At 36.6% G+C, this 18805-nt stretch overlaps 1 protein-coding gene across 4 annotated transcripts in view; it reads left to right on the top strand.

The window, feature by feature from the left end:
* Nucleotides 1-14760, top strand: part of LOC115213801 (TNF receptor-associated factor 6-like) — a 71113-nt gene extending 56353 nt beyond the window's left edge. For all 4 annotated transcript variants that reach the window (XM_029782668.2, XM_036505025.1, XM_029782669.2 and 1 more), the window contains 4 exons: nt 143-304; nt 7004-7075; nt 9259-9336; nt 11080-14760. In XM_029782668.2, the coding sequence (XP_029638528.1) occupies nt 143-304; nt 7004-7075; nt 9259-9336; nt 11080-12141 (1374 nt within the window). In that variant the 3' untranslated portion in view covers nt 12142-14760. The remainder of the gene's footprint in view (nt 1-142; nt 305-7003; nt 7076-9258; nt 9337-11079) is intronic.
* The last annotated feature ends 4045 nt before the right edge of the window (nt 14761-18805 follow it).

Below are 18805 nucleotides of genomic sequence, written 5' to 3'. Positions count from 1 at the left end.
TGTTGACTACTCTTGAAAATTCAAAAACAGAAGAGTGTCTCAATGATGCTGACAAAAATGGTTGACTGAGTAATAGCTCTACTGAATCTAAAGAAACCTCACGTAATAATGTGTAACATTTTTCTTTCTTTTCTATTTCCAGGAACACCAGGAGACATGCCATTTTAACTCCGTAATGTGCCCTCTTAACTGTAATAAATTCATTTTGAAAAGAGATATCACCAATCATAAAGAAACAGAGTGTGTCAAGAGAAATATAGTATGTTCCCTCTGTCTAGGAAGTTTGATTTTTGAAGATTATGGGGTACAGAATTTTTTTTATTATTATTATTATTTTATACAAATTGACTCATTTATTGAATTCACTTCAATAAATAGTCAATCTCTTCTTAATGTGTTTATTTACCTCTGCAAAGACTTAGATCAATCTTCATCAATAATGTTAATATGCCAGTTTGTTCTTTTTGTATGTACTTGTCATGTGTATCACATTTACTTCAAAGAAGTGAGTGGCAAAACGAAAGAGAGGAGGACAGAGAGAAAGAGAGAGAGTGAAAGAGACTGTGTGGTGACGGCGTTCATTTTGTGTTTTTAAATGTTTCTGAGAGGAAGTAAGAGAGAGAGAGAGTGAAAGAGACTGAGTGGTGACAGCGTTCGTTTTGTGTTTTTAAAAGTTTATCACATCATAAGAAAAATAGATACGTAGATACATACACACATTGTTAAATTAAAAGTGGGAGAGAGGAGGCGCACATAGGAAGTGAAAGAGAAAGAAAGTAAGAGAGACAGTAGATACATAGATCCAAAGAAAAGTTGATACATAGATACATATTGGATGTCACTTTCACTTTTCATTACCACATGAGGATAAAATTAACTTACAAGTGGCTGAGTACTCCACAGACATGCATATCATTAACGTAGTTCTCTGGATGATTCAGTGTAACACAGAATATGACAAGGCTGGCCCCTTTCAGTTACAGCTACAACCTATTTTAGCCAGCTGAGTGGGACTGGAGCAAGATAAACCTTCAAGTGATTGGAAGAAAACACAAAAAGATTCTATATAGGTGCAGGAAAATCTTTTTAATCGTTAGGGCCACTATCAGTGTTAATCCAGTCCTAACAGTGGCATTTGTGGGTCTTACAGATCTGGAGGCCAAGCCCCAGATAAACACCAATGCACAGGCTGTTGGTATCAAACTGAGCGATGAAATAGCTATTATTTTGTCTTAGCTTTCACTGCTTATACTAAAAACATGACATTTTTACCTTATGATATGAAACATTTCTTTTTTTTCGCTCTTTTTAAAAGATGACACTTTGTTGGTTACCATGACAAGGTTCCTGTTTATCTAATCAATGAACAGTCTACACATAAAATTAACATGCAAGTGGCTGAGTACTCCGCAGACATGCATGCCATAAGGTAGTTCTCAGGAGGATTCAGCCTCACACAGAATATGACAAGGCTGGGTCATTTGAATTACAGCTACAACTCATTTTTGCCAGCTGAGTGGACTGCAGCAAGGTGAAGTAGAGTACCTTGCTCAAGAACATAGCACGCTGCAGAGAATCGTACTCATTACTTTACGATCGTGGGCCAAATACCACTGAGCCACACACCTTCACTCTCCTAACTGTAGAGAAAAGGAGTGATGCGATAGAGGCAGAGAAAGGAAAGCTTCAGTCATTTACAATGACAATTAGAATGAAATACGATCTTTTCTAGCTTCTTTACTTTTAACAATGAAGAAGAGGGAAAGATTTTCAGCTGTTAACGTTTTTACTCTAGGAGTTCTAGAATGATCGACTGTTAGTTCTCTCTTCTTTCACCCACCCCTCGTTACTAATTCACCTTCTTCCATAGTTCTTCATGTCTTTTAGTTGGGGGGAAAGACCATGTTTCTTTTTCAGGCATGTTTAATGTTTTCTCTACAAACTATAAACAAGCTTCCCCCCTCTTTCCTTTTTTTTTGTCGTACGAAAACTAATGCAAATTTCAAATGGGGTATAGCTGTGAAAAGAGCCCAGGAAAATGGGTAATATTCCCTACAAAATGAATGGGAGAGAAAAGTTGCCAACTGGTGGCTACACGAAATTCAACTCTATACTTTAAGGAGTGTCTTGTACTATGGTCTTGGGTTAACCAAAGTGTCATGAATGAATTTGATAGACGGAAATTGGAAGAAGCCCATCATATAAGTGTGTATTTTTTGTGTCTGTGTTTGTCCCCCCACCACCATAGTTTGACAGCCAATGTTGGTGTGTTTGTGTCCCCGTAAGTTAGCTGTACAGCAGAAGAGACTGATAGAATAAGCACCAAGCTTACAAGGAATAAGTCCAGGGGGTGATTTCTTTGACTAAAGGGCGGTGCTCCAGCATGGCCACCATCAAATGACTGAAACAAGTAAAAAGAATACCAGAAGAATGTTCCATACCATTAAACCAAGAAGGTTCTTTGAATATGTACAATGTATTTTAAGGCTAAATACTAATTCTGTTTACGTTTGCGTAACAGATATTTTGGATGGATTATACAGTTATCAGTTTTACACTTCTTTCTATATTCTGTGTCACAATATAGAAACATTTCTCATGGCACCAGCACACAATTTACAGATGCTTACATTTTTTTATGTTTTCTGTGAATTTTTCACGGGTCCAGCTAGTTATTATTGAATGAGAGAGCAGGGCATGCCACCAAAGTGACACTGGGGGACAAATATACAAAGTCCAGTATTCCCATCATGACTACCCATCTGATAAGGGTACACCAGGCACATGCATCACATCCATATGTGCACAAGGTGATCTCATATCAAAATAAACAGTGCATGACCCAGGTGGGGCCCAGTTAGAATTTTCTTCAGGTTGAGTAGCCCATCCTGCTCAAAAGATCCCTGAATAAAGATGTTGAACAAAACACCCATGTTTCCAGGGGGGAATTATTCAAACCCCCAAAATTTCCTCTCAACGCATGGCTATGGTACTCTCCCACTACTTCTGCTTGTCATCAGAGATGCACATATTGTCAGCCACAGATAAGCAGATCTGTGGAATTGAGCAGAATATTTGCTGTAGCCCATCTTTCATTCCAAGACAAAACACTACATGATAACGCTTCCAATCAGTTAAGACCAGAAGTCATGAAAGTCACTGCCTTGTATTACATCAGGGCATACTTTTATCATCATTATTATTATTGCTATTATTTGTTGTTGTACCTCAGGTCAATTCTGATTGAACATATCTAAAAATTATATAAAAATTATATAAAAACATATCTAAAAATTGTTCCTATTCTTGGTTAATAGATATGAACCCTTCCCTCTCTACTATCCACCAGGACCAATCTGTAATACCAACCCAATCTAACACTTCACTGACCTAACACTCTTTAGCTATCACCCACTGTGATCAACATATATCATCACCATCATCTAATGTTTACGAGGGGCGTTCAATAAGTAATGCCCCTGACCCACTTCCCATAGCAGTAGAGCAACGACACTTGGCACAGTTATTAGTCTTTTCCTACATAGGAACTACCCAGAGTTATGCATTTCTCCCATCATTTGATACAGCTCTGGAGACCGTTTTTGTAGAAGACCCCAGCTTGGTCCTCCAACCACGACGTGACTTCAGAAATCAAGGCTGCATCATCTGGGAAACGCTTTCCTTTCAAAATCAACTTCATGGCTGGGAAGAGGTGAAAATCAGAGGGTGCAAGGGGAGGAGTTCATAGCTGCACGCCTGTGCTTCTGATCTGGCGACACACGAGTTGTGGACCAGAGCGTTGTCGTGCAGGAGGAGGATGCCTTTGCTGATCTTGCCCCGCCTCTTGATTTTGATAGCTTCTCTTAATTTCCTCAAAAGTGAAGCATAATAGGCTCCTGTAATTGTGGTACCCTTTGCCAGGAAATCTGTCATCACTACTCCGTCCTGGTCCCAGAAGACTGTGAGCATAACCTTGTCAGCGGAGGGCTGCACCCTTGCCTTCTTTGGAGGAGGTGAGTCACGGTGCTTTCACTGCATTGACTGGGCTTTGGTCTATGGATCATAGTGATGGACCCAGGTTTTATCCTGTGTGATCAGTCTTTTGAAAAATTTTGACTCATCTTCTTGGCACATCTCCAAATTCATCCTGGAGCACTCAATGCGTTCTTGCTTCTGGAAAGGTGTGAGCAACCTGGAAATCCATCTGGCAGACACCTTTTGCATATGCAAATGGTCATGAATGATAGTTTCCACAGACCCAGTACTAATCTTGACCTTATGGGCTATTTGGCGAATAGTTATGCGTTGACCTTCCAAAATGGCAGCCTCAACTTGACGGACAGACGTCTCATCAATGGCAGAAGGGGGCGACCAGATCTGGGAGCTGTTTCCACAGAGTTCCAACTATGTTTGAATTCACAATGCCAGTGTTTTACAAGGTCATATGATGGGGCATCATCACCATAAGTTACTTTCATTTCATCAAAAGTCTCCCGTGGTGTGCGTCCTTTCAAATACAAAATCCAGATCACTGCTCGACACTCAACAGGCTCCATTTCACACTTGACTCAGTTCAAACACCTGTAAATCAGAAACCACAATTAGTTCAGAGCTGTAGTTCGCCACTTAATCTATAGAGGTATAAATAAGTGCACATACAAAATTTCAGCTAGATCAAACAACTGCAAGTGGGTCAGGGGCATTACTTATTGAACGCCCCTCGTATGTTCCATGCTGGCACAGGTTGGACAGTTTCACAGGATCTCACTGGTCTGAAGACTGCATCATACTCCAATGTCTGCTTTAGCATGGTTTCTATGGCTTGATCCTCTTCCTAATGTCAACCACTGGATGCTTTTTTCATGGCACCATGTAGTTTGCATGACTAACAGCTCCTTCAACTGAGCAAGGCTTATAGCAGAGAGTGAGGTGGCTCATATAATGTCAGAATTATAGGATATGTGAATGAGTCTGTCTGCAGCTATTAAACTTGAAATTGTTAGGGTGTTGAAATACTCCATGACCGATAGATCCACTGACAGAATTCTGGCGAGAAGATTACATTCTGCCCTCATGCAAAAGTAAAAGTACAGTGCCATTCAGGGAGGCTTTTCACAGATGATTGACCTTCAAGAAATAGGAGCCAACTCTCCCTCAAAATCATACTCTGTCTTTAATATATAAGATAGGATACATAAGATAATGTAGTCATAAATACACTGTGTGCCAGAAAAAGATGTTTTGGTCATAGCTGGAATGCTTTTTTGATCATGGGTCTGTCTATCTATCTGTACAAACACACACACACTGGGATATATATACACACACTGGGGTTGAACAAAACCATTCAATAAGGAGTTGGTTTACTTAGGGCATCAGTTACAGCTTTTTGTCAAGGAATGTACTTGTACAGGTTCTGAATGGTTGGTTGTTAATAGAATATTCAAATAAAACCTGTTTTAGCTCTTTCAGTGACAATGGTAGAAGCAAACAGCTCCCCACTTGCTATTCCAAAATGCTACTTCACTTTTGGGTTCTTTATATAAATTTTGAATACTGTGTCAGAAAACAATCAAACTAACCCTAACTGTGTGAATCAGTACATTATCATCCTGGTAGATTGTGTATTTGTATCATTGGATGAACATGATCAGCAAATATACTCAGATAATCCTGTAGAACAACTAAAGAACCAATGGAATTCTTTAATATGTTTGTCCAAATAATCAGAGAACCACCTCCATGCTTCATGGTAGGGACTAAACAGCCAGAGTTGATATCTTCTTTGGGCTGTCCCCAGACATAAACTCACACTAAAGTGAGGAAAAAAGGGTGAATGATGATTTATCAGAGATAAGTGTCTCATTAAGCCATTGACCGCTTCTGATAGGCTAGATTTTTTTTTCTTTCTTTTTTGCTTATCACTATTGATGGGGGACAGGAGAGATTTTAGCAGTTGTAGCCTTCCCATGGTATGTGGTTTTATGGTGCTTATGGCAAGCAGAATTGATTGGCACAAGGCTGGCATGGTGGTTGTTTAGCTCTGTTGTCACTTTTGCTGCTATAGTTTGATTGTTTTCTGACACAGTACATTTTATCATTCTGTAGTTCCTCTCTGAGAACTTTGCCTTCTGTCTAGAATTATGCTTACCAGAGCTGGTTTTTCCTTACTTTAGTATGCTAACAGGCTTTCAGAGACTGTACTTCCCAAAACATTAAGCAATTCTGTAGCTTCAGCCACCTGCGCTCCAACTATTAGCCCGCTTTGGAAATCAGATAGATTATGCATTTTTACTTATTCAAAAATAAATATCTGCAGCAAAAGAGAAACAGAGTTGTATTATGAAGTGTAAGGTACACATAATTCATATAAACACAGTTTTGCTATATATAGCAACATTATAATTTAATACTATTCATATATAATACCATCTTAACTAATAAATAACATCACTTGCTTCTAACTGCTCTAGCTACCATCCACTTAAACCAGTGAATTAACACAACTCTAGCTACACTGTGCTATGTTCATTAAGTAATTTAATTGTGATCTTATATTATATTCCTTGCCATCCATTTATAACAATTAATGTGTAATACCCTAATTGTCTAACACTGCCCTGTCCACTATTATTGTTTCAGCTTGAAACAGTTTAAGAAAAAGGTTTGTGGTATCTACCTCTCTAGTCCGAGAGTACCTGCAATTGCTTTGAGCACAGCCATTTTCTCCAGACCAAATCAATAGAAAAAAATGTCATCCAACATATAAACCATCTTGGCCAATATATTATACCTTCTTGGCCTTACACTACTATATCAACCATTCACAATACTACAATGGCCAATATGTAATGCCATACTGACCTTATAATATTCTAGGTACCCTGTTTTTACTATTTATGTATCTGTTGTAGATTGTTTTTTTGTATCACAGTTTTAGTCTAAATTGTGATTTGAGCCTTTTTATTTTTGTTACTAAAAGACGATGGCCTTCTTTCTTCAGGAACATGAAGGGGTTTGTCCCAAGCAGTTAGTTCCATGTTCTTTTTGTAAAGCAGATGTCCTTAGGGTCATGGTAAATATATTTTTCATTTTCTACTCTTGTTTCCTAAGAAAGGTTTCCCTTGTTTTCTTCTATCTATCTATATATATATATATATATATATATATATATATATAATATATATATATATATATATATATATATATATATATATACATATATACATACACATACATGCACACGCACATACACACATACTGACTCTATTGATGTTTGAATACTGGGGTCAATCAATGTAATCCACTAGCATCTTTCTGCAAAATTTCAGGCCTTGTAACTTTAGTATCAAAAAACATTTTATTGTCATTATTATTAAGGTGGCAAGCTGGCAGAATTGTTTGCAGGTCAGACAAAACGCTTTACAATATTTCTTCTCATTCTCTATGTTCTGAGTTCAAATTCCTTCAAGGTTGACTTTGCCTTTCATCCTACACTAATTTTTCTATTAGTCCACCATCCTTGACTGGTATATTTTCTTTTATCGGCCCAAAAGGAAAGACAAAGCTGGCCTTGATGGAATTTGAACTCAAAGCACAGAGAAATGGGACAAATACCATGAAACATTTGACCCAACACTAACAACTCTACTGTGACGGACAACTGAAAAGATTAAAGACAAACACCTTCTTTATTCAAGCATTCATTGGATTTTTTTCACTTGAAGATGACAGTAGAGAGGAAATTTTTGTTCACTAATAAATTTATTGAAAGGTAGATGAAAGTAGCAGACCTGGCTCTAGTGAATAAGTATACCTATTGGCTGGACAGTGAAGCTGGGAGAAGACACTTGTCCTTGTTGGTAAGGGTAATTTTGAATCTGTGAGGTTTCTTGATTGGCCCTATTGTGGCTGCATTCCCCTCAGTTGGGGTTTTTTTTGTTATTTTATTGTTTTTTTTTATTTAATATTAAATTGTGCTGACACCAAAACGTTGTGACCAATAAGAAAAATGATTTTCGTAAAGGTATGATTTGGCAGAATTGCTAGAGCACCATACACTTTGACTTGCAGTATTTGGTTACAACCTTCTATATTGTGAGTTCAAATATCCTGCAATGCTTAATTTGACTATCATCCTTTTGATTGTTGGGTGGCATTGATAAAATAAGTATCGGACAATTCCTGAAAATAATAGAGTTGATTATAATGACAGTAGATGTAGATTTGTATACATATCAACACTACTGTTCTTTGACCATGTTTGATAAAAAGTGACCTTGACCCCTGTGTCAACACAATTAAAACATTCAAAATTCCAACTTTCATGAAAAAATAGTTGCACAGGGATATCTGCAGATACATTCCACAAATATGTGACATATATAATGTCAAGGACCACAAAAATATCTTGTTTATTAGCAACTGATTGTATAAAGGACATTTCTATCATCACCATGACATTTTAAAACTGGTTAGATTGAAAATAGTGAAAGTTGCTCAAGTTTCATGCATTTTATTTACTCGAGATACTTAAATCCTGACTTTTGTTTTCACTTTTGTAGTTGCATTTACTTTAAATGATATTGAAAAACTATATTATGAAAGTTATGCCAAGCTCCATTTGATGAAGCCAAATCTATTATTAGAAATGGTGACAATCCCGGAAATGTCAGAAATGGAATTTGAGTTAGTTGAAATATCTTAATGTGATAGAGCAAAATGGATTTCATTTTTGAAATCAGCACCCCAAAATTACTAGGAAACATGTCTCCAATACCAGACAACAAAAAACATAATTTAACTTTTATCAAATTTCTTGGTATTTTTTACAAAACAATGAAATGAATATTAGCTTTCAAACGAAAAATATTTATTACCTTAAAATAAAATTAAAAATTAATTTCACCTTTGTATATTTGCAATAAATATATTATTATTTTTCTAGATTTTATCAACATAACTCCAATCTACTTCATCAGAAGCATATCTCTGCAATTTTAAAAAAAATCTGTATTTTTCAGAAAGTTACAAGATACTCCTCCTCACTTCTTATGTATTTCCTTTTTACTCTCTTGCCCATTCTTTATTCAATGTCAAGTGCAACTGAGGTAATCAACCAATCAGCCAAACAATATTTATATCAGTTATTATTAAAGATAGTTATTTTTTAAAATTTCTGTGTAGCATAAATGCATTAATTTGAAGTCTTTCTTACTTTAGTGTGTCTATTTGTTATATCCTACCTTATATTTGTAGGTACCAGAACATATTGCAGTTGACTGTCCTAATGCAGCCATCAAATGTTGTTTCTACATTTTTGGATGTAATAAAGAAGTAAGTAAGCTCTTTAAAATTACCATATTTCCTCATGTAGAAGTCATGCCACCCTATTTGTTGCTTGGAAAAGTTCTACAGAATTTTTATAATCAAAATTACCATGGAAAACAAAATTAGAACAGCCAGTGAGCTATTTAAATTTAGTTATGTGTTTAATTGTTAGTAAAAAAGTTAAACAATTAAATAAGTAGCCATGCTGAACACATTAACAAAATATATTAGAAACTGGATTTTGAAATAGCCACTACATTCATACATAAGAGACTTGACTGAAAAGTATTATGTCAAAGAATTCATTAAAAGCTCTTAAATTAGCTTTAATCAAAGAGCATTTAACATTAATCACAGAATATGAAATTAACTGTTGATTTTTAACTTTCAATCCAGTTAAAAGTGATCAAATTTAGATTCGTCACCATTGTTAGTGCCAAAAACAACCTCTCATTCCTGCTATATCAAATTTCCATTCACATCCCATGATGCTTCCATTATTCCATCTTCTTAGATGTCTTGGTCATCAGCCCACAAAAGGATTTGACCCCAACCCATCTCCACCCTTTTATTTGTTGGCCCTGCCTCTAGGAATCTCTTCTTCACACTCTCTGTTAAAACATCATCCCAAGCCTTTTTTACACACCATGTTGTAAGAAAGCTCAGCTTCTTGGAGTTAACAACTTTTGGTCCGTTCCTAATAGCCAGAATGACCTACATCATTCACATATGATATATATCTTGTCCTTCAATGGCTTATTAATTCCCACAACTAAAGGTTGTGGCAAAGATGTGAAACCAGCTGTTATCATACTGTGGTTGTGTTCAGCAACACAGCGTTTTTCATTCTTCCATCTTGTCTGCACAGAAATAGTTCAATATTAGAAGTGATTTTATTTTTAGGAGGCCCCTGGTCTGTCTCATATGCCACACTTAGTTTAATTACAGTATTTAATACCGTCTTCATTTATCCAGCCCTTGAAATGACAGCCAAATCTCCAGATAGCATACCTTTGGCTTCACCCAAGAGCCACAAGTTTTGTGATTCTTGTATGACTAGTCTCTCCTTCTGTTGTTGTTGACTGTTACTGTTTCCAGAGATATAGAAAAGCATAAGTCTCGTCCTTATTATCAATCTGTCCAAGTGAACAAGTGTGGTTTGATATTTATGGTAGCAGTTGGTTGTGATGATAATGATGAAAATCTTTAGACAAGATTTCTTAACTTTGTGTATAAGCTGCATCTTTGGTTTTGTGTTATAGAAACTATTGTAAATATAGCATTATCATTGTTGTCATCATTAATATTAGGGCAATGGGTTGGCAAAATCATTAGAGCCTCAGATGAAATACCTTGCTACACTTGTTCCAACTCTTTACATTCTGAGTTTACTTATTCCACATAGCTTGATGTATAAAACAAGATGATGGTACACAAGATAGGTCACCACAATGCTTAAAATAGGTTATGATATATGAAACAAGTTGTGGTGTATAGAGAACAGGTCTTGGCATTTGAGCCATGTCACAATATATGAAACAAGTTGCAATATTTAAAGTATGTTACATATTTAAGTGATATTTCTGTATGACTTTGATTAAAGATTACAGGTAGGTATTGATTCTCATTTAGAGCATTTAAATTATGCTTCCATGAAAGGCATAAATACAGCACAACCCTCTCAATTTCCCTACCTAATCAGCTCATCTATTATATAAAAAAACTCCAAAAAATCCATATCTCTTTCAGATTGAACGACTCAAGATGGAGAAACACATGAAAACAAATGTCCAGAAACATCTGCAGCTGTTGTGTCATGCTTTTGTAAAGCTTCTCAACTTCCAAAATATTGAAAGTATCTTGTCTTCGATTGAAACTGGAAATGCAGTGAGTCAGAGTCAGCCGAATGTAACTGATCCAGAAATAGTTGGAGATTTACCAACTTTATTACAAAATGCAGAAGGAGGGGCTTCAGGAAATGCAGAAGCTAATATGCTGAAATTTTCGCAGGGTCCTTCTCGTACTATCTCAAGTATTTCACAGCCATTACCATCTCTTCCACCAAACGTTCCTATTATACGCAGCCAATCCGTAAAGGTGCCTAATTTAGCAAAATGTAATGCAGGAGATACTGCATCTTCATCCGATATTTTTGATTTTGAGTTTCAATCGTTGAAAGAACGAAATATCTACCAAGAAGAGAGCTTGGCCAGGCACAGCCATGAGTTGCTTGAACTGCAGTTTCGGCATGACCACATTGAACGCATCAACAAGGAAACACAACAAAAGCTACGTGCTATTGAAGAAAAGGTTAATCGTCTCACCGAGTTAGAAGGACGATTGTGTAATGGACTATACATCTGGAAAATAAAAAATTATTTACGGCACAGACATAAAGCTATTAGTGGTGAAATGCCAGTTCTGCATAGCCCACCATTTTATTCCAATTACTATGGTTACAAATTATGTATGAGATGCAACCTTAATGGAGTCGACTATTCTCAGGGAACACATTTGTCTGTTTTTATTCACTTCATGCAAGGAGAATGGGATGACACCTTAACATGGCCATTTCGAGGTAAAATAATTTTATCTGTCATAGACCAGAACCCAAATATAGAAGAGAGGCGACACTCTGTTGAATCTTTGATATCAAAACCAACATTAGATGCTTTCCAGAAACCAACAACCCATCGCAACCACAAGGGTTTTGGATACATGGAGTATGTGCCACTTAGTGAATTAGATAATTCCACTTATGTCCTCAATGACACTCTTATACTCAAAGCCCAGATTTTTCCAGAATTTTAAACTATTTGACAGTGGTGCTCTACCATGGCCTTGGCCACAATAACTAAAACAAATTAAAGAACTAAAAGACATAGATTTGTTCATCTAAAATGTCAATATGTATTTCTAGAGATGAATGCATGTTAATAGCCACACAAAATGTTTTTAAAATGTGGCAGCTCTAATGTAAGTGAAGAGGTTATTTGTATGTGTCTTTAAGTTTTTTATAAATCTGTAGGGAAGTCATAAAATGTATCATGTAGCTGTGATAAGAGGGGAACATTGTCAATGTTTTGTTCAGATGCAATCCCTTTTGCAAGATAGAGGAAAGAAAAAAAATTCATGTTATTTGCTATAGAATATTTGTGGCAGTAATAGATGTAATAAGTGGTAGGTAGGTATGTGGTTTCTGTGCAGTAGAAACGGGCTTAGGTAAGCAGCTGTAGAAGAGTTGATGTGTGTGTCAATGTATATGGGCACAAGAATATGTATGTGCACAGTGTGTGTGTGTGTGTGTTCATCTGCATGTAGGAACGAACGTAGACAGGAAGGTATTGACTCTGATACTGCACTTGAAACTTCTTTTTGCCCATGCTACGTGTTTCTGCTCACCATACATCTTCCTAATAATTACAAATCACATAACCACTCAGTAACCTCCAAAAGATCCATTATTATTACAAATTGCAACACAGATTTTAATTTTTTGTTGTTGTTGTCTTCCTTGTATTCTCTCTAAATTGGAAAAGTGCCTGCACCTAAAAACATTGATGATTTTTTTTTCCCCCATTTCTTTTCCAACAAATGCAACAGCTGCTATGTTACATTTATTTTATTGCATTCCTTTGGATTACTTTTGCCAGCACAGACTCACAATGGATTCCTCAGATTCTGGATTCTCAGATTTTTACTTTATAAAAATCTATGATTCTCTACTTTCCTTTCTCATTTCAATGCTAGCCTGGCTTAGAGGATTTACAAATCCTGGTATTTGCCTCAACTATCAAACTGAAAATTCTTATCATTATGCCATGTTATCATCTTCATCGCCATCATCATTGTCATCATCTTTGGCATTATACACTTCCACTATCACTCCAGTCGGTCAACTCGTTCAGTAGTTTGGATACATTTATGAGTTATTGCTAGTTGTCTCTAAGATATGTTTCCCTAAATTAAGATTAGTGTGTGTGTGTGTGTGTGTGAAAATACTTGATTAGTTGGAGTAAATTTGACATTTAAACTTGTGTCTGCTAGGTTAGACAAATTGTCTAGTGTCTGAGGACCATTCTAGCTGTAATTTAGTCTGTAAGATAACTCTTAAATTACACTCTGTCATCTTGAAATTGGAGAGACACATTTGGATAATTAGGTTCCCAGATATACAATGCCTGAGAAAAAGGTGGTATGTTCTTGGTTGGAACACTTTTGATTGTTTACCTGTTCTGCAAGACAACTACTACTATAAGATATTAGCATGTGAATAATATTTTTAAACTCATCTGACACTGCATTTAATGGGTTACATGTAGACATGCATGCATGCATTCATTCATTCATACATGCATGCATGTAACAAGTCACTGGATTACAATGTGTGTGTGTGTGTGTAGATATAGATATATATTTTGGTATACACTTGTTGTATACTCTCAAAGAATGCATGTCTTCACTTCTGTGTGACATTGAAATGAAAAGGAATCTTGACATAATAAGAAAAATAAATGAAATATCAAAATCTTCTAAAATATACATAGTTTGTGTGTGTAAAACAAAGGTAAAAATGAGAAAGCGCTCACTTTTGTGGTACTCTGCAAAGCAAAAAGCAGTTAGATAAAGGGCAAATATTCTTCATATACCTTGTATTACATAGAGGGCCCCCATTATGTGAATCAGGGCTCTATTTAAAACTTTATAAATTTCTTCTCTTCACAACACTAGCATTATCCTTGTTTTGCTCTCAAAAATGGATGTCAGACCATGAATGATAAGGTATCGGGAGTAACAATTTCATGTATTGTATGAGCTTAAAAAACTTATTTAACCTGGACAGGCTGTTTGAAAATAATCAATGTTTGGATATTAAGGCAGAATGCAAAAGTTCATTCTTTGATATTCTCTAAAATTTCAATGTTAAAATTGTTTCATTGCTGCCTAAGCACCGTTCAATATCTGGATGGCTTTGTTAAGTTTCAAAATCCCTGCATAATGGGATATTGTTTTGTATTACAATCACCACCACCACCACCCTCTTCTCTTTTTTTTTTTCTTTTCAGTCTTTAAAACTGCTGAACTTTATTTTTTTTTTTCTGCATCATTCAGCTTTCCTAGTATTTTATGTGATAGAGATCTGAACATGAGGATGTTCGTATTTTCTCCCAGCTATATTGAGTGCCGAAAATCATTCAGCGTTTTAGAGAGCTGAACTGTTGGGAATTTTTTTTCTTTTTGCCCCTCTCTCTTTTTTCTTTTGTTTTGTTTTTGGATAATTTACCAAAGCTGTTAATAATTCCCAAGTTGATCCTTTCATTGTTGATTTGCCAGAAGTATAGCTTATTGGACAGCCATATTATTACAGGCAAGATTCCAAGTTTTAACTAACAATGATGGTTTTAATTAAATCTATATTTCTAAAATATTTCCAGGAGTTTTGTGTTTTCTTTTATCTTGTTGTCTTAATATCCGAATTTTAAAAAAGTGACTAAACCACATTCATCATCATCATCATCATCATTTAATGTCTGCTTTCCATGCTAGCATGGGTTGAACGATTTAAAAAAAATTTTAAATAAACCATTTTTTAAACCTAAGAAGATTGAAAAATACCAAAATTTTGGACCCTTTAAGATTTGATGGGGGGTGGGTTGGATAATTTCTTGAGTCAGTGTCTGAGCTCAGTTCCTGAAGATGAACATTTCTAAAGGCATTTATTACTCAAAAGCTAGTCTTATCCATTGTTTTAGAATTGCATTTCCTTCCACTACACCAAGTCTTTCCTTCCCAGGACATTGATCCTCTGGAATTCCCTCCCAGCTCATATCTTCTTTCCCACAGGTGTTGACTTAAAAAGGTTCAAGAGGAACATGAATAGCATCAACTTCACTGGTCTCGGAGGGTCAGCAAAGATTTTGGGCACTGACCCTTACACCAGAATCAATATGTAAGAACATATATATAAAAAAAAAATTACTACTGATGGCTGGGTCAACAGTATTTTATATCTTAAATTGTCTCTGTTATTTTGTCTTCATCTTCCTCTTACTATCACCCCAAAACTCTTCTAGTTTGTTTCTCTTTCTTATGTCTGTCTGTCCCTTTATTCATGTACGATCAAATCTTGCTCTGTAAATTTCTCACTTTCATAATTACTAGTCATGAAAAGTCAATTCTTAAACTGCACACATCATCAATTGATGTTTAACAATTTTTGCATGGATACGGCAATCATCAAAGGAAAGTGAATATTTTCAGCACTTTGCAATAATAAAATTGTACATTTCATTGTGCCAGAGACCAACAATTATTATAGTTTTTATACTTATTTAAAGTAAAGATAAGTATAAAAATTACCCTTAAGAAAATGAGATTCTTTTTGCTTTTTACCAATCATGCAACTCTTTCCCATTGTTTAGAAGTTAAGAAGGCTTCCAAAATTGACTATGTCCAAAATCAGTTCAAAATTGACCATGCCTCAACACGTGTATTTGCAGGCCTAATCAGGATTTTTTGAAAGGGATTGCTAGTTGCCCAGGTATGCAAGTCTCTTCCTCTCTACTCCACTGATGTTTATTCAAGGGATTGTTTCAGCTTGGCATCAGTGTTGTCACAGATGTTGCTTTAAGGATACTCAACTTGCAGAATGTCAGAACAAATACCGCAAAGCATCTTAACCAAGGTTTTAACAACTCTGTTAGTTTGTTACCTTCAATACTTTAATGGATGAGAGATTATAGGAATTATTTTCTGAATTGAAGAACTTAGGAAGAGGTTGCCAGTGTTACAGGTGAAATGTGTGAATTATCAGTGTGAATGTCAGACAAAATGCCTTGCAGTATTTGTTCCATTTCTCTACATTCTGAGTTCAAATCACTCAACTTTATTTTTCAACTCTCCTGGGTCTATAAAATAAGCACAAGTACTGGAACTAATCTAACTGGTTAAAACTTCCTTCAAAATTTTTGATCTTGTGGTTGTGAAGTTTCTTTCATAACCCCATGGTTTTGGGATTTGGGGTCATTTTTTTCTGTATCTTCTACTATATCCTCAAGGAAATGACCAGAGACCGAGACCTATGGAAGTATGCCGTGCGTGAGAAGACCCGGCAAGACCAGTGAGAACAATCAAAATCAAATCATATATCAGAAAGCAGGGGTTAAGTGACCCATCCGTTCATGTCCGCTGTCAGCCTCGTCTGGCACCCGTGCCGGTGATACGTAAAAGCACCATTCGCTCGTGGCCGTTTGCCAGCTCTGCCTGGCCCCCGTGTCGGTGGCACGTAAAAGCACCATCCGTTCGTGTTCGTTGTCAGCCTCGGCTGGCCCCCGTGCCGGTGACACGTAAAAGCACCGTCCGTTCGTGGCCGGTTGCCAGCTCTGTCTGGCCCCGTGTCGGTGGCACGTAAAAGCACCATCCGTTCGTGTCTGTTGCCAGCATCGCCTGGCCCCGTGCCGGTGACACGTAAAAGCACCATCCGTTCATGGCCGTTCGCCAGCTCTGTCTGGCACCTGTGCAGGTGGCACGTAAAAAACACCCACTACACTCGCGGAGTGGTTGGCGTTAGGAAGGGCATCCAGCCATAGAAACACTGCCAGATCTGACTGGGCCTGACGAAGCCTTCCAGCTTCACAGACCCCAGTTGACCCGTCCAACCCATCCTAGCATGGAAAGTGGATGCTAAATGATGATGATATATATATATATATATAATAACAATAATAATAATAATTCTTTCTACTAAAGGCACAAGGCCTGAAATTTTTGTGGGAGAGGGAGTGTCAATCACATTGACCCCAGTACTTGGCTGGTACTTAATTTGTTGAGCCCGAAAGGATGAAAAGCAAAGTCAATCTTGGTGGAATTTGAACTCAGAATGTAAAGATGGATGAAATGCCACGAAGCATTTTGCCCAGCATGCTAATGATTCTACCAGCTTGCTGCCTTAACTATAATAATAATAATAATAATAATGAACTTATTGTATACAGTGCTAAGGTACAACTCATCAGAACTGGTAGCCAAAATGTATGTACAACTCATCAGAAATGGTAGCCAAAATGTATGTACTGTACCCAGAATAATGCACAAAGAGACAGGAAAGTAAGAAGTGAATGAATCATAATAAAAAAGAAAAGAAAATCATATGTAGTATTGGTTAATTTGGGGAAGCATGGAAGTGCTGAAGGATGTAGTGTTCTGGCAGCTAATGACTGATGTGGGTAGTTTATTCCATGCTGCAGAAGTTCAGAGGGTGAAATAAATGTTTTTGAAAGTCATGGGTGTTGTGTTGCTTTCAGATTTTGTGCATGTTTAGTTCAAAATTGTACAAAAAATAAAAGGCAGAGGCGAGTGAGAGAACAACAAAGTGTATTAATTTGGCACACAGGAAAAATGGAAGAAGTCTTTGATGTTTTGAGCCTATGCTCTTCTACAGAAAGAAATGAAGAGAGAAAACAGACAGAGAGAGGAAGAACAAACATGCCTGGGTTAACAGTTGCACATATTGAATTCACCAGAGGAAGTGGTTGAGAGCATGTGTAGTGAGGGAGACAATAGTCACCTGGCTAAAGTGTGTGTGTGTGTGTATATGAGCAAGCATGTGTGTAAGTATGAAGATTATGTGAACACGTGCATATATAGCAGCACATGCGCTTGTGTGAGTGAATAGATATGTGTGTGGATGTATGAGAGGTTGTCTAATAAGCATGTGTGCATGCAAAGTACATATGTGCATGTATACTTGGTGCGAGTAGCATGTACTATGTTTATGCATGGATAATGTGAGCGAGTATGCATGTCCTGTTATCAGTTTGTTCATTTATATGGGGCTGTTGGCTAAAGTGTGTGTGTATATTCTGTGCTTGTGCATATGTATGTGTAAGACTATCTGGCATATGTGGGTTGACCTGGATGGAGGTGTGAGATGCAATAGGAATGAGAAAGGAAGTATGAGTGTGTTACTGCACAGGGAGGTGGGGAGTGTGGGTAGGTGTGTTTGAATATGATCCCACATATCTTTGCACAGCAGCAGCTAAACAAAAACTGGCAATGTTTACATTCTCCAATAAACAAATGCCCTTTAGCTTAGTGGATATGTGAGGACCAGCGGAATAAAAGACACCTTATTTGTAAAAAAAAAAAAAAAAATCAGTGGAGGTTTTGGTGTAGAAAATCTACCTCAATAAGTTTCTCTCAATCCATACCAGCATGGAAAAGATCAATGTAAAATGACAACAATGATAGTAATGTATATTCTATGTTTTTGTTTGTTTATTATTTAAATTAATCAAGCAACCACCAATTCGACTAAATCCACCAGTTCTAATGATACAATTAGAAGAAAAGTACTTGGCAAAGTTTATCTATTTGCTTATTATGAATAGGTGCAGTAGTTTTTAAGTCCAATAACACTGGTCAACAGCCAATTTTCATCAGGGATATTATATGGTGTTTTATATGTAGTTTTGTC

Source organism: Octopus sinensis, linkage group LG7, assembly GCF_006345805.1.
Source record: "Octopus sinensis linkage group LG7, ASM634580v1, whole genome shotgun sequence".
In the NCBI taxonomy this organism is placed as follows: domain Eukaryota; kingdom Metazoa; phylum Mollusca; class Cephalopoda; order Octopoda; family Octopodidae; genus Octopus; species Octopus sinensis.
This window is presented reverse-complemented; position numbering and strand designations above follow the sequence as displayed.